The 17,343-nt window shown below is 40.9% G+C and overlaps 1 protein-coding gene across 2 annotated transcripts in view; it reads left to right on the top strand.

Moving 5' to 3' along the window:
• The window catches only part of CMSS1 (cms1 ribosomal small subunit homolog), a 248,011-nt gene that overhangs the window by 222,734 nt on the left and 7,934 nt on the right, over positions 1-17,343 (top strand). For both annotated transcript variants that reach the window (XM_074898014.1, XM_074898006.1), the window contains 5 exons: positions 6,165-6,265; positions 11,010-11,081; positions 14,454-14,583; positions 16,000-16,059; positions 16,739-16,841. In XM_074898014.1, coding sequence (XP_074754115.1) covers positions 6,165-6,265; positions 11,010-11,081; positions 14,454-14,583; positions 16,000-16,059; positions 16,739-16,841 — 466 coding nt within the window. The remainder of the gene's footprint in view (positions 1-6,164; positions 6,266-11,009; positions 11,082-14,453; positions 14,584-15,999; positions 16,060-16,738; positions 16,842-17,343) is intronic.

Here is a 17,343-nt window from a genome sequence, read left to right as displayed (position 1 = left end):
GACCAACGCTCTACCTCTCTCCTCCCTTCCTCCCAAGGAAGAACAATCTAAAATGGCAATTAAGAAAAAACTCAAGGTGTGCCCAATACACTTGGCATTTTACTCAGCATCAAATATTTTTCACTCTGCTGAGTTTAAACCTGGGAGCCCTGCAAAATAATTTTTCCCCCAGATTAATGAACACAGGTCAATACTGTTTAATGAAACAATAAATAAAAACAGCCTGCAAAGCAGCCAGAAATTAATCCATCATAGCGCACCCAAATGGAATGAACTATGATCGCCTACAGAGAAATGACAAGCACATACTTTCCTGTAACATATCTGAAACTAGAAAGAGAGCATAACAAATATAAAACCTACAGTGTACAGGGCTTTTTGTTAAAAAAATCAGAAAACACAGGTTTTATTTAAAGTCTAATTTCAGGTATGAAACACTTTTAAAACAGAGGAGGATGGAAGTCAAGGAGACAGAAAGCTGCAGGGGGTTAATAATAAATTGCATAAAATCTTTGTTTTCATGTAAGTAATTCTAGTTTAGTACTGATATGTAGCCCTGATGGGAGCATAAAGGAGAAAGCAGGGATTTCTGTTCAGGCCCAGAGACTATTCTGGCATGGACCATATCTCTGACTGTGAGCAGTGCCAGATACGTCAAATAAAAGTTGAGGGAGTCTCCATCCTGGGCAAGTAAGGCAGGTTCCCTCCAAATTCAGTCACAGAGATTAGTTTAATGGTGAGAAGTGAACTTGTCGTGTAGTAGCCTATGTCACTGGGGGTCTTCTGGATACCAAATAGATGTCTGATCTCTCTTAGCTTCCAGATAAAAAAATCAAAAACCAGCAAACAAAAAAAACCAACAAAAACACCCCACTAGTAGACATAATTCCCTCAGTTATCTTTGGGTATATATGCAAAATAATCTTTTTCTATTCTATGTAATCTATTGATTACATGTTAATTGTTTGTGTGTTACAAAGGGTTGAAAGGACCATGCTTCCTTTCTCTCCCAAACAACCTTTCTGTTTTCTTCATCTTCTCTTGCTGTGAGGAACTTCCCATACCTGCCATCATTTCTGTGAACTTCCTTTATTTTAGTTGTAGGCTAGCTCGAACCACAAGCTGCTTTTTCCAAAGAATTTTAAGATAGTTTTCTTTTCCTTTTCAGTTGTAACTTTTTCTGTATTTGGAGATGTGCTGTCTAGAGGAGTTTTACTTTTTCAGTCAGCCCTAGTCCTTCTAATAATTAATTATTTATGTTGTGGTCACTGTAGCAATTCAGAGTAGAAAAATTGCATGTGAAGGTCAGAAGTCTCAGTAATGGTGAATCAGCCTACCAAATTTGTATGTACAAGCTATGTTGTATGAACAAAATTGCATTCACATCAAAGCACATGTCATTACCTCCTGTATCATTAAGGTCTTGTCTACCTTTAAAAATACTAGCATAAAGAACTAGGTAAATGTGCATTCCTTGTGGGTATATTAATAAAGGTGATGATTAAAGGGAACCTGTTTAATTATCTAAATATCTGTGTGCTTATCTATTTATTTGCATGTGTATAAACATGCAGATGTGTATGTATTAATATAGGTATGTACATGTATATATGTAGTATACATATTGATGTGTGTAGATGTGCTTATTAAATTTGAAAGAAGATAGAAACCATTGCACTCAGTGATTTTAAATAGTGATTATCATAAATGAGAAAATCTTATTCATGTGTGTTAAGCATAAATGACTTGTTCCATTTCAGAATGGTTCAAAATAAAATCAAATATAAATACTTAATGACTGGGAAGCCTGTTAGTATGTGCCATGTTGCTGATGTAATACCAAAGGAAAAACAAGTGAAGAGCTGTGGAATTCACGTTTATTTTTCTAGCATTACGTGATGGTTCAGAAGTCTTTGAGAGCCTTGTGGTTGCATGAGGTCTGTGTGCTGCAGGAATCAGATGCAGAGGGTTGCTGCGCTGAACATCACCGTTCCCTCAGCGCCCACCTGCCCCCTCATTGCACCACGAGGCAGTTGAAAGTCAACATTGTATTAATCAATTGGGCTCTGTGTTTGTGCCGACTTATTATTAAGCAAGCATTTGTGCTCTCTCCTCTTCTAGCAGAGAGGAGTCTCCTGGGTAGCTTGCACCTCCAAGCAGGGCTGCCTCTGGTACAGACGTGTTTGGGATCTGTGGGCAGGGTGCTTCTGCATTTATTTGCATCGTGTTACGATTTCCTTTGTGAATAATCCTGCTGACATCAAGGTAACTATTTGCAGAGGAAGGTACGCGCTGCTTGACGTGAGCATAGTTGGCAGAGTCTGGCCTGTGGTGCTTTGATGTCCACAACAAAGCACTCCTGTCATTGTGGGACCTGACGTGGTGTCACAAGCAATTGCAGCTTGGAACTAGCTTCTGTCTTGTCTGGGACAGGAGCGGCTGCTTCTGGGACAGGTAGAAAGCTCTGTTGTATAAAATAAAGATACTCAGGTACTGCAGAAAGATGCTCAGATTTCAACTGTTTTCAGAGATGTTTGTGGAGTCTGGGGCTGGATGTTGGTTCCCTCTTGTCTCACTTCTTGCTGAAAGCTGAGGACGTTGCATCACCATGTGCAGTCCAAAACTCTGATGGGCAGCGGACAGGTGATACATTGTTTCTTAGGCTATTTCAGTTCATGGAAACCATTTGTCCAGTTTCAGATTGCTATTGCTGGCAGTGTGTCTTTTAGTATGAGAAAGAGAAGAGGTTATTTAAAACTTAGATGACTCCTGCTTGCCTTTCAGAACATGCCAAGTGGTATTTACGAAGGAATGCTTAAAGATCACAGGCAGCTTCCCCTGAATCTATTTTATGCAGTTCTCATTTATTTCCAAATGTGAAGTAAATATGCTGAGAAAGACCTGGCTCAGCAATTCCATTCAGCGAGACGTGTACAAATATTCTCTGGAATGAGTGTTTGGGGCTTAAGCATGGTGAGCAGGAGGGACAAAGAGGCAATTAGTACTCATTTCTTTGATGTACTTCATTTATATCATCACTCCATAGCCTGTTTGGGTGTAGTGCATCCAGAAACCCCGGGGTGTTGAGCTGGTGTGTGTAAAAGCTGATCACTCCTTCTGTAACTGTGGAGTCAAGGCAGAAGAGACAAAAGTCAGTGATGGATTCCCAAACAGAGAAGCTGCGCTACCAAAATGTGGCACAAGAAATTTGCCAAAGGGTGGTACGGAGGGAAACAAGCCCACGGTAATGCACAGTGGTAACACTGAGCTACCAAGACACCTTTTACACTTTCAGGAGCATGCTGGATGATGTAATTTCTCAGCTTCTTCTAATGAAGTATCATATCTGAGATTCCAAAGTGGATGGAGGGCATAAGTGGTCAGTGCCTTGGAGAGGGATAGGCCAGGGAAGGAGCTGTCACTGTGCAGAGGCAGATGTATGGTGCAGGAGCACTTGGACATCCTCAGGGGAAGAGAAAGGAAGAACCCAGCAGATTGTCACAGATATTTGAGCTGTAATATAAACATTGATGATGTTTTTTAAAAAAAAAAAAAAAAAAAAAAGTGGGCTTTGGAATACTCTCTCCTTTTTACTTCTGGTGGCCAATAAACTTTCCCAGAAAACTTTTCACCTTCAGCCAGTGTCTCATGAGCACTCCTGGGACAGTAACAGTGATGTTTTAGGGAAAATGGCAGTCAGACTGGGGCTGGCTGCTCGTTCTTCTCAGCTCATAAGAGTTAGTCAGACTCACTTCGTCCCTCAGAAGAGAAGGAAAACAGCTCATGAGGGCACCTCATGGATGTCAGTGCCATATATTTCCTAGTGTACAAGTAAGCTTGAGATTTAGACTTGTCACCTCCCTTGCTTGTGTCCTTTGATAAGAGACTCCAGAATGGCCGGACAGGTAGTGTCTTCTGAGGGTGACGTAGCACCAGCTTAAAGAGCAGCTTAACATTACGGCCTGTGGTAAGGGGCTGCCAGAAGTGACATCCTTGCTCTCCCCCTGCCACCAGCCACACCTCCCACGTGGGATCTGTTACTTGGGTGGCCACAGGCTGTTCAGCTGCTGGTTTGATGGTTGTGCCTGCACGGAGGAGAAAGCAAACAGGCCAGCTGAGCCGCAGTGTCCACTTGGTGCACACATCAGGGTGTTTGCTGTAGGTCTGGAAAGTGGGGCTTTTCTTGGTGGACTGGGCAGAACATGTCTTTATTCTGTGTAGAGGTGCAAAGGAGTGCTGCCATTTCTTCCATGGCATTCATTTTGGTCTTAATTAAGTTCATTAACATGTTTATCTAACCCCTTCACTCAGGAGTATCTTAGTTGTACTGGACAGAAAACAAATTCTCTTCTTAGTTGCTGCTCTGTTTCTAAAGCTCTCGTGGTTTGCCAAGAATCTAATCTATATCAAGTAAGATTTCATGACAAATGACATGAAAAACATTCACTGATTTTCTTCACTTGCTAGCATTCAACTTCCCAAATTTTTTTGAACTCTTAACAGCTGTCACAACCCAACTTTAGGATGCTGACTGTTACACAAGCTTTTCAAACTGGAAAAAGGAGTGGAAGTTACAAGATGGTATCCTTCCAGGCATAAATATGTACCCATTTTGTTACCTGCTCTGTCACATTAGGATTTTAAAAGCCACTGTGGATGAATAAAGATCCCTTTTCCCCCTTCATATTCTTTTACCTAACCTTTCACTTCAGTTCTTTGACGTATCTTTCACATATTCTTTCACTTACCTTTTTTTCAATAAGTACCTATTTCAACACAGAACTAGTAAATATAGTTAATTTTCTCTCTTTCTCTCTCATGTTCTCTGGCCATCAGTTTACGCTGCTCACAGCTAGTGATTGCATAGATGTAGTTATATTGTCCATATCTGAGGTGATGCTTAAGAAATTGTACCGGTCCTCTTTATTCAAAATAAATAACTTACTCTTGAAGCTGTGAATTTGCAACTTCAGAATACAGGAGATTGCAACAATGACTAAGTACCTGTCGGGTAGAAATATTACAGATTCAGAAACTGAATTATTCAGTTCTAATTATTCAGTTCAATGGATGATAGTGCTTCTGGCAATGATCAGGGAAGCAATTCAGTCCCCAACAGAAAGTTCTGTGTTTGAATACAGCATCTTAAACACTCATATAGCACTATTAGAGGGAACTGTTGCTGTGGGTGTTCTTTTCCCCTAAGGTATCTCTGTAGATGAATGAAGAACAGAATGAGTAGAAACATCTTAATATAAATAATTTTATTTCAAAACATCAGCTTTTTTTTAAGTCTTGTGGACATTCTGTGTAAACTTTGGGAATGGTGCCTTTGCCTAATTATTACTGACACACAATTAAAATGTGGTTGCAGGAAATGGCTGTATGTATTTTTATGCAACAGGACATTATACCATTCTCATAATTTTTCTTCTTCTAGGTACTTGTGTCAGTAAGACATTGGGAGCTTTTAGATGGAGGCTGGGGAGGTTTTTGTGTGCGTTTTTGTGTGTGTTTGGTTTGATTTATTTTTTTCTTCATCTGCAAGGCATGTTTTAGTAGGAGGAGGTGACTTATTCTGAAAGAAGGGTCAGCAAACTTATCAAGAAAGATGTATTTTTACAGTTATCCTGTGGACCATAGTGCCCTTAATCTTCAGTACTATTGCTTGTTTTGGGGTCTAATGAGATAGGTCTGTAATTATATACGGTGAATGCATGCTATGGATCCAAGATTATGTTTTATTTGTGGAATAAAGCAGAGAGATGTCATGCAACTTGAGATGTGGTTTATCAAAAGTATCTTATTTCATTGTTCACTGCTTAGTTTAATTCAGGGGAGATTTTGGAAATATTAGATATTTCTACCTGTGATGCTGCAGCTGGCACCCACTGTGCAGCATTTCAGAAAGATAAATAAATATATTGCCTGCCAGATTTAATACTGTGAAGAGGAGGGGAAACCCGGGACTTTTCTTAGAGTAAATTTCAAATACCGGTGTTCTAAAATGATAAAAAATTCTGTTACAGCTGTACTTATTGCTAATCTTGAGATTGTATTATTGTGACAACCTTTCAGCTGAAGTTTTTATCCCTGTTTTTGAATGAAAAGATAGGAGATGAATTTGAAAAGCGGTAACAAAACCTCTTCTTTTTTCTCGTTAGATCCTTCAGATGATGAAGCTATTGATAAAGCAAGTGATAACAGGACAGCACCACATCAAGATGCAGATTCCAAACCTACTGTGACAAAGAAAAGAAAGCAGGTTTGTAAATTTAGCAATTATGTAGAGCACAGAGATGATAACACAGGGAAATGTAGTCCCCGTTCGTTCAGTGAAGGGACAGTTTTCTTCACTCTTTGTTTGATCTGTTCATGTAATTGTAATAAGATTGTTTTATTAAATTATTTTGCCTTATTTGGAAGTTAGCATATTCAATACATTCAGTAACAACTTCACTCTTGTTTTGTGAGTTGCGATTGCCAGGCATGGCTGCTACAAAGTGGCTGTCTGGTGATAAAAGCCTGGAAGGTGCTACCAGGTGTCCTCCCCTATAATCTTTTCCCCTTCCCTGCACACACGAGGTCTTGAAAGCTATATTTATGTGTTGTACAGCATCTCTGCCCAAACGTGTCCCCAGGGCAAGGTCAAAGTGAAGAAGAATTTAGATCTGCATGGATTGATGTTTTCATAGCCTTTCACTACTAAAAGCTTCCTGTAAGACCAGCAGGAACTGTGTTGTTCAGTGTTACATTGAGTATGCCAAGGAAAAGGCAGCAAGGTCTTTGACATACAGCATCATCCCAACTTGAGCAAAAAAGAGTCATCTAGAGGTCAGTTGATTTTAGTAAGTCTCTTGTTTGAATCTGCCTTCCTGATACTGTAAAGGAGAATCGACTGAATGGCTGTCAAAGAGCTAAAATTACATTAGAAGCTATCTCTCCTTGAGGTTATGGATATTAATTTTGACCCCTAGGTCAATAGTAAATTCACTGTGTGATGCCTAGGCAGTTGCCCAAGTGAAAACCATTTGCAGGTTTGTTCTTTTTTTATAACAGAGAAGTGTAAACAGCACAGTAGCAATTATTACGCTTTTGGGTGTCTTTCCAAGGAGACCAAAGGTGAAGTGAGCCAAATATCTGAATTGGTTCCATGTTTTGACTAGGAGAGAACCAAGCAATACAGGGGAAAGCTTTATTGCCTTTGTACATGCTCTACCAGGGGGCCAGATGCTGAGGACTTCAACTTGGTGAGGTGCTTATGGAGACACTTTTTATTGCCATTATCTTCACTTAAGCCTTTAGAACTAAGTTAAGACAGTTTATTTAGAGGAGTTGCTTTGCTCTTTCTCTGAGAACATTAGAAAGGATAACCAACACAGGTTATCCTGCCAGGGTGGACTGGAACTGCTCAGCTTTAGCAGAACACCTGCCAAAGCTCTTCCTGTCATATAAAGAATATCAGTCTGCGTTTTGGAATCGGGTAATTTGATGTTTAGCCATGAAACTCCAGGACGCAATGCTTTACAGGAGCTCAAAGTCGTGGCTGTGTTATTGCATGTGTTTTAGAACAAAACACTTGCAAAATCAGATGTATTTATGGAAAGCTAGTAGTTTTGTAGTTCTGGTGCATACAGCATGACTCATTTTACTCAGGCCTGCCTTATTTACAGGCTGGAAGCTGTTCTGCAGTGAGCTAGGCACCTTAAAGCCAGTCAGAAGACAACCAAATAGAATTATGGACATTTATGTTTCTAGTCTGCAGGCTGTCCTCAGGCTTAGAATTAAATTAATAACTTGTCTCCGATCTGAATGGCGCATTGATGTGTTTATTTTGTCACAAACTCCAGAAGTCAGAGTATATGGCTGACCTAGAACATAAACTTTCACGCAGATGCCAGAAGGTTTTCACTCTACATTTGAATTTCCAGTAACTTGGCAACATGTAAAGAAAAATAATTTGTTGGAAATATAATACAGTAAATATTTTGTGTTCTGTCTATGATTAACAAACAAGGAATTTATTACATTTTGGTTCATAAATCAATGGCACAAATTTCCTGTTTTCTGCATTTTAAGAACTTCCATGTAAAAATAGCATAGAAACACAGAGCACAAGGGAGCCATGTCAAAAGCCAGTAGGTTGTCTGCTCTGTGTCTTGCATAAGACAGACATGCAAATGACCTTTTCTTAAGGGTGGCATGCAAAGAGCTCTTGCATGAGTAGGTATGCAGCTAACATTTTACAAGGGTCAGAAGTTCAGTCTAGATCAGATGCCCAAGTATTATAGACCGCAGCTCATCAAAGACATGTAAGTTTACAGCCATTCACCACTGTGAAGTTTTTCTCATGGCATTATTTTTAATGTCTGGATAAAGTGGGCTTACTGTTGCTGGGCTAATAGTGTACTGTGCCTAAATACATATATGCTGCTGTAGAGGAGATAATTTTGAGTCTTAACATGCTTTGAGGAAGCAAGCTTTGACTACAAGCCTGCTGTGTACCACTGTTGCTGTTGAAAGAACGGGTTGCATGCTGCTTTCCAAAAAGAAGCCATGGCATTCGGTGATACTTTTAAACATCTGAAAAAGGGTTACCAGTAAGAAAAATTTGTTTCTCTTAGAGAAAATTTTTCAGCTCTATGGCACGGTTTTATTCTCTTCTCATGCAGAGACCAGTTGGGAGTATTTTGCAGATTTATGAAAAACAGTTCACAATGTATATCAAGGGAGAAATGGGCCTGAGGTGAATGAGTGGCATTTTTTGATTATGCTGGAAGAGCAGTAACACTTTTTAGAATAGGGAACCATCATACTCTACTGGAGGAAAGAGATTCAGGTTGACCCCTTTCTGGCTTTTTGATTGCTTGGTAGTATCCTTTAACTAAATGAATCCAAAGGCTTGTTCTCTGTGTAGAATATGATGTTGAACATGGAATTTATGGTTAAAACACCTGGCAAGTGGTCTTTGCATATCTGTAGACAGCTGGGATGCATAAGGGTAGAGCAGGAGCTGAAGACAGAGGGTAGCTCTGTTTCAGTCTCTATGTCTGGGAATGGTAATGGTAGGGGTAGGAATGAAGAAGTGTATGGTGGTGGCTTAAAAGCACTTGAATCAGAGTCAGGACAGAGATTTTTTTTTTTAAGAAACAAACAAAAAATAAACCCAAAAAGCTTATGTTAACCCTGGAACAATGTTGTTAGTTGAAGTGAGTTTCTACTTGCGGTCATTCCCTTGATTTCTAGTGAAGAGAATATCTGTTTGTACTGAGAAAATCACAGGGACAGGTCTCTTGTTGAGGCAAGATATGGTCCCTGTCACAGCTTCTTACAGGTGGATATTGATCCAGGCTGGTTATACTCCAGCCCTAGCTGTTGAGTGCTTTGCTGGCTGTAGCCAGTCCCCAGCCCCATCTTCTCTGGTAGTTCCTAAGTATCATTTCAAGCCTCAACCAGTTTCAAGGCCACTTCTATACAGTACTTCTGCCTTTGGAAGTGCAGTGGCTGTGGTTGCATCATAGCACAGACCACAGGAGCAAGCAATAGGTCATTTGTTTGTACTGAGCATGGTGGTATCGAGGCTTTTATAGCCAAATCAACCAGGGAAGTGGGGAGAAAACGGGAAATGTAGGTATAATATGAACAATTAAACTGCATAAAATGCTTCTGGTAAGGACATGAGAGTAGGATTGGAAAGGCACGAATGTGCTGGGTGGGGTTTTATAGTACCATTTGTCATGAAGTGTCCTCCTGTTAAAGGAGTACAGTGTGGGCGGGCTCAGAAACACTCAGATATGCTGAACTCCTGTTAGCTTTCCGTGGGCCCTCGTGGCCCTGCTGGAGTGCCCTCACAAGGGAGCAAAGGAGCAGCTTCTCTGGCTGCCGGCTGGGCTCCCTTTCCTGCTGATACTTTCCTTCCAGGCCTTCCCCAGGGAGCAGCACTGCGTTTGCTGTTCCTGAGCTGGTAATGACCCATGTGATGAGACTTCTGTGCATTTTCTCACAGGAGCAGATTTTTCCAGCCAAATGCATCCTAATGTCAAGGAGATTTTTCCTGCATCTCAGCCTGTTTTCCCACTGCTCTTCATCAGGTCACTTATTTAGCTCTAAAGCCTATCTGTGTCGATTAATTTGCATTTCCATGAAGTGGAAGTCCCTAAGGCAGCAAAAGAAAAGAGGCTTACTGTGCTTAAAACAAGGAAAGCCTGTGCCTGGCTTCCTATGTTGTGGACAATTTTAGGTGACTAAGGACAAATCCTAACTCTGGCTTATGTGAACAGGGACTCTGATACAAATGGACCAATTCAACCTGCTCACTCAGTCACCAGAGAGGGTTAATGATAGCAACACATGTTGGATGAAGATTACTCTGAAATGTACCATGTATTTTTCTTGTATGTATCTGACCCTGCTATGAGGAGACAAAGCAAGAATGGAGCAGAACAAATTTGAAGCATGTTTTCCTAAATTTTGCATCACAAATGTAAAAGGAAGTCCAGAGCATGGTTGTTTCCAATTATTCCCGTGCAGTTCCATGGTATCTTTCACGTCTGGCTGCTCACCTTAGACCCGGTTATTTTAGAGCACTATTGGCAAAGATTAGAAAAACAATCACACACAATAATAGAGATTAAAAATATAAAGTTTGTAAAAGCTTTTATTCATGTTTTTCTCTTGATTTTTTTTTAAATGTATCAAAACCCGCTTTTCACCATTTTATGGAATTGTGACTACAACCTGTATGTTTCAACTTTCTGTTCCCCTCTTGGTTACAATAACATAGATCTCAATTCCAAAATTAGTCCAGGTATGTGTAACTGTAAGAATTTGATCCCTTCTACAAGTGTGGAAGGTTGGGTTTTGTTTGTTTTTCCCATTATACTTTCTATATCCCCTCTTACCTCCCTCTGGTGACTTTCCCCACACCCCCAGCCCCAGTGATCAGATATCTGATGTTAAATCTTTTTTTTCTTACTTTTTTTTTTTCTTTTTAAATATGTGCTTTGCAGACTACAGAGTGTTTTCTAAGTCAGCCTGAAGAAAAACAAGAGAGCACTGTCAAGGCAAAGAGGAGGAAGAAGGTATGAATGTCCTGGAGTGTGTCTGGGGACTGGGCAGTGGGTGCATGTGTTATTACAAGATTCAGAATTGGGACAGCCCAGTGACAGTGAGAAGTAATATGGTCATAAAGTTGCAGCCTCTTTTAGAGAAGAATAGAAATTCCTACTTTTTTTACTTCACTCAGAATACCTGTTCCCAGCCTGAATTGAGGCATTGTGTCTGCCCTCCACTCAAGGGTTGTATATGTCTACACCCCACTTGCACACCAGGAGAAGGTAGCTGCATGAGAGAAAGGTGGAATTTCAGTTGCTGCAGAATCTGCCTCATGTCAGCAGTGTGGGCAGGCTCCAGCTGCTGTTACATCTTTCAAGCCAAGAACTGTCCTTGTTGACTCTTCTTCTCATAGAATAAGTATATAAATAAATACTCTGTATTGTCCTTCTGGCCACAATCCATCCTCACCCTCAATAACAAATACACTCTGCAGTCTAGATGGAAATTACATGGTACCGGGCAAGTTAACTGTCTTTTGGGACAGACTGTAAATAGTTGGCTCCCTCACAAGGCTGAGAGGTAGCTTTTTTATATTATGTCAGGCCTCTTAATCATCCAGGGAATAGGAAGAGGGAAGAGTGGGATTTTGCTTTAAATGTAGCACTGGCAGAAGTGATTGGGGTGCTTGTTCCACCGCTGCCAGAGCGAAAGCATCCCACAGCAGGGACTGGGGAGGCAGACCTAACAAACAGACCCTGTTCTCAGGCAGACAATAGGCACTTAGTTACATCTCTGGTTTCAGTGGAGCTAGGCCACTAAATTGACATACACAGCCTGTCAAAAAATCCATCAGGAAATATTTATCAGGTTGATCTATGGGTTCCAAACAAAGTCCTCTCCAAAAATAAGGAAAGGGGGGGGGGGAACCCTTTGCTTTTAAGCATCTGGAATGAATTAGAAGAAAAATAATAAAACTTCCTGCATGAGGAACATTTCCCCACAGCTCTCCTTGAAGGAAGAGAGTTTGCTCAGGTGTCCTTGCTCTTGCTCTGATGGAATTCCTTGTTACTATCAGGCTTCTCCTCTCCAGAGTGCCATAATTTTCCTGAAGCAACCAAGTGGCCCAATGAATGATGTAATGGTCCTGTGGAACAGTGCCTTACACTGAATTACCAAGTAAAATGAGCCTGATGGTTCCATCTTGCAGTCTGCTAAACCAGAGGTTTCCAATTGTGGTCACTTAAGAGGCAGGTTGTGGGGATGGGGCTGGAGAAGAGTATTTGTGGTTGATGGGAAGAACAACCAAGAGGTTTGGCTGTGGGGCTCATGTAAGGGCTGTGTGTACTGCAGATGGCCTGTAGTCATTCTTTGGGCAGACACCTGGTGCATGGCAGAAAAACACAACGGTGCCAATGGAAGGTGAATCTTGGGAAGGAATGCTGCTGGTTCAGGCACTGCAAAAACCTGCCAAACATCTGCAGGGAAGTCTTCCAGGGTCTGCAGGGGTCTGTACCATGCCAAAGGCAGACCAAGAGGAAAGCACAAGCACTTCATCTCTGTGTATCCCACTGTCAAAGATTCATTTGGGGTCTTGCAGACACACTTTTAGCAGAGGTGAAAGAGGCAGTGACCAAAGTGGCAGATGGCTGGGAGAGGCAGTTGCCTGCTTTGCCTTTGCTGTGGGATGGAGTGGCTTCAGCAGCCCCTGTATGGCTCTTCCCTGTTCAGCCTCCTGCTCCATACACTGACACTACAGGAGTATTTGGGATATTGGTCAAGAGGGGAAGATGGAATGGAGGAGGAGGAGGGAGTGGGTGCTGGGATGAAGAGAGGGAGAGAGGGATAGAAGAAGATCTGTCCCCTACGTTAAAATTCCTGCCATAGCCCTCTTCAAAATTTCCATTGATCTTTGCTGCCCCAGACCTTAGCCTCCCAAACCTGCCTTGAAGGTACCTCTCCAGAGCTTCAGAAATGTTGCGAGGCCCACCTCATCTCTGAAATCTCACTTTGCCTCGCAGATAGGTACCCTGTTGCTTCATCCTAGCCACACTGTCCTGCTCCTTTTAACTTCTAGGCTTGTGCTGCTGTGCAGCCTCGTGATATAAAGTTCAGTTTAGCTTAAACAGCTGAGAAACCTTGAGCTGGTCTTTCACAAATTAATCACTTCTCAGTGAGAACAAGAGGCTTCACATTCTTGCCATTCTCTTTAGGCTGCCTCAATCCTTGAAGATCTCCTGTTTTCTTAAATGCTGGCAGATCATTCCAATAACAGGAACCCTAGGCTATTCTATCCCCACAATCCATGTAATTATGGGGAAAACACAAGCAACACTTTCACTCAGTGAAAATTCAGACCTGTCATTTGCTAACATTCCTGAGGTAGAAAACACAATCATTATGAACTCATGTCCAGGCTCTAAAAATTATATGTTTTGGAAGAACAAAGCAGCTGCTGAACTCTTTCTGCTTGACTTCTGGTTTTGTGAGCTTCTAACTCATTTTCACCACACTTGCATGGTATTCTGTGAATATAGTAACTAGCTCTTCTTCCAAAATAGATACTTACCCTGTTTTAATCAAAATACAACCAAGACTCGTATAACCACTTGATTCCTGTTGTTATGCTTTAAGAATAATAAATTAAATTTTGAAAAAAGCCTGAATTTTTAAACTGATACTTAAGTGTAACACTAGCAAACTCACAAAAACAGCTTTCCATTAGGTTTTTGTTATGGCAGCATTGCAGGTGAGTGTACAAGATTTTTTGTCTTCAGGCTCCCAGACCATGTCATCAAATTATATGAATTTGCATCTGTAGTCTGCATTCCCAGTAAAGATGAAGGGAATCTGTTGGGATTCTAGAGGTCTTTCTGTGAGAGAATGGCCATGTGAGCAATCCTGCATGAGAACAAGACTGATAAGAGCCTCAGCCAAGCAAGAATGCGATAAGGATGTGACCCTGAATGAGGGGGGAGAAACTCGACAAGACAAACAACCCCCGGAAGGGGTTGGGAAGGAAGTGGAAGTTCCACAAGGCAGGAAGCCTGGCAAGGCTGATGTGGCACTTTTTATCCAATCATAAGAAGGTTTAAAGCGCGGGCTAAGTTAACTGTCCAATCTTGAGGACTTGTACTGCATGTTACTCACGTGTGTGGGAGAACATTATAAAAGGGCTTTCTTAGTTGTAATAAACGGGCATTGCTTGATCACATTGGTCCTGTGCGTGCTCAGCTCTCCCGCAGGAATCTTATCCCATTGTGTTTTTTCTAATTAAGCTGCAATTAAGCCAATATAACTGTATAAAGTTAGGGAGGAACATGTATTTACAATGTTGTTAGCTAGTCAAAGAGCAGAAATTACAGAAATGCCATACTTACCCATTTTGCTTATTTTTTCAGAAGAAAATTTCTGATATTCTGGAAAAATCTGCTCCAAAACCTGGTGTCCCTGCAGATCTACAAAATCTGCTTAGTCAACATTTTGGTGAAAACCGTTCAGTGATTGAAATAGAGGAATTAAAGCTGTCAGGTAACTCATCCTGTATTTAATAGATAAATAATGTTTTCTTCATGATACTGTTGAGGGGTGTTTTTGAAGAAGAAAGAGGATTAGGGAGGGACAGGTCTTGATTTGCACTTTTTTATGGAAATATTTTCTTATACTGTATATTAATTTGCTGTTTAAATAAAGATCACAGAATCATTCAGGTTGGAAAAGCCCTTTGAGATCATTGAGTCCAACCCTCAGCCTGACTCTACAAAGTTCTCCCCTACCCCACATCCCCCCACAGCTCATCCAAACGACCCTTAAACACACCCAGGGATGGGGACTCCACCCCCTCCCTGGGCAGCCTATTCCACTGAGATGTTTCTTTGGAATAAATGTGAGGTTTCTTGCAGTTACAGAAATGAAAAGAAACATTGTTTAAATGTGTCCTTTTATCGTAAAATTTTAATTTCAGGACCTTACTTTTCTAATAAAAATTATATTATTCCTCGTAATAGCTTCCAAGATGCTAATGGAGAGAGTGAAAATGTATTTTGTTTTGGGGATGATCTGAGTCAATAATACTGTGTTTGAGATATTGAACGCAATGGTTTTTCAAGGACTGGCATGAAATGAGGTGGCAGTTTTGGTCTAAGTGTAAAGTGACCAAGTTTTAACCACGATGAGGACCCTCTTGGTTTCCTGTATTCTATCTCCAGTTAAAAGCTGGTGACAGAAAAAGTAAAGCAGGACAAGGCAGGGTTAGCTTCTGGTAGTTGCATTAGAGAGGAAGGCAACACTGAGCTTCTCTGCCTCTTACTCTGCAGATAAAGAGGCACTGTCATTTTACAGGCAGTGCCCATTATTTGCTGGTATTGCTCATGAAGAGCAAATGGCCTGGTAAGGCAGTAAAATGCAGTGTGGGTGTTGCCATTGGGGTCGATACAGTTAGGTAGGTTACCACAAGATGGAAAGGCAGAAAGAGGAACAAACCTATTGACAGGCAGATTGTTGGTAGGTTCTTGCATTTCCACAGTATGAATTGTTTGGGGGATCTACAGATGTATCCCATCAGCAGCAGACTGGAGGGACAGTCTGGCAGGTTGATTGTAAGGCTTCTGGGTAAGACTTTTGACCGATTGTGGCAAAGACATGTGTAAACTTCTTTTAAAGCACATGATCACACTTGTGCATCCCTGTATTCCGGGTTTCATGGTGGGAGAAAAGGAAGGAATTGCAGTTGAGTTGGGAGATGACACTTTCGTCAATGTATCCAATATAAAGCCTCTTGCATGAGGTGTATGTTAATTATTGTTTCTCAAATGGTGATTTATTGATGATGGATTTTAACACAGTTATGGTTTTATCAGTATAATTAGTGGTTATGCTGCAAACAGATATGCTCCTTTTGCTGTTAAATATACATCAACACAAATACTTGTTTCATTATGTTTTCAGATTCCTGTTTTTTGCCAGCCAATGATCTCACCCACAGTTTTTCTTCATACCTGAAGGAAAGTGAGTTAAAAAGCTGGTCTGGATGAGATGAAGGTTGTATGAAAAACATTGTTAATGCAGTATTGTTGCAGTGTTTATCTGTACCTCTCAACTATTTTAAATTACGTCAAGACTTTTTTCTTTTTTTCATGAGAGGTCTTGTTTTTCTGGCTCATTTTTACTCTGTCACTTTTTTGGTATCGAAATGTCCTAGGGTTTCTTTTAATTGCTAGGGATTATTTGTCAGTAATTTATTGTGGCTTCATAAGTGGGTGTATGTATTATCTTACAGTAAAAATCCTGCAGCTGTCTGCTGACATGAACCAATAGAATTTTTTTCCTGTTGTATATTTATATGGAACTTCTGGTCTGCTAAATGCTTCTTTTCAATTGGTTTTCTCTGATACAAATTGCCATATGTGGCAAATGAAGACAGTGGGTTTGTCACAAACTCTTGATTTTTAATGCTTATCTGACTTTTTCATTTATGTGATATTTCTGTATTTTATTTATTTTGGGCATTTTAGTTTCCAGTTTCTCAGCCATGACTAAGTGTAAAAGTGTTGCCAGAGATCCAGACCTCATAGGAGTCAGCGTGTGTGTTCTTGCTGCTGGCTACCATTCATCATGTACTCTTGTAATTTAAAATTGTGGTGTGTAGCACTTTCTCTGTGTGTGTACACTGGCTTTCTCATTGCAGTCTGCCCGAAGTGGGCAAAACTCCGTAAAAACCACAAGGAAAAGAAGTCAGTGGTCATGCTGGTTATCTGCAGTTCTGCCCTTCGTTCCTTGGAACTTATCAAGTATGTGATAGCAAATGTTATATTGAGGTTGACAGTCAGAGGTTTTGTCTGGGAACCACAGACATAAAGGCAAAACTGGGACACTCCTCTGCTAGCCAGCAAATTCATTGACTCAAACTGATGCAATATCCCTTGCTTCTTTAAGCTGTGGGAGTGTGGTGGTTGGTTTTAAACTGAAGTAACACTTCACTTCAGTTGCATGGAAGTGCTATTTTTGTTGAAAACCAAAAATAAAGTGTAACCAATTTTGGGGAAACATGAAACATGTTATAGTTGGGAGCAGAGTAAACCCATAAAACATCATGATCAACCACTAGAAATCGTGACTTTGCACCAAAGGCAATGAGGACGTGGGGTTCCAGGGCCTGAGGTGCCAACACGTGCATCTGGCCTGGGTGCCTCCAGGTCTATGTCTGTGTTCTCAGCTGGCTCAGGCTGGCAGAACTGCTCTGCAGAGATGATGATTTTCAGTGTTCCCTGTCCTCGTTTTTTTTCCCTTCTC

This window comes from Athene noctua, chromosome 1 (assembly GCF_965140245.1).
Source record: "Athene noctua chromosome 1, bAthNoc1.hap1.1, whole genome shotgun sequence".
In the NCBI taxonomy this organism is placed as follows: Eukaryota; Metazoa; Chordata; class Aves; order Strigiformes; family Strigidae; genus Athene; species Athene noctua.
Note: the sequence above shows the minus strand (reverse complement) of the source record. Positions and strands in the feature narration are given on the sequence as shown.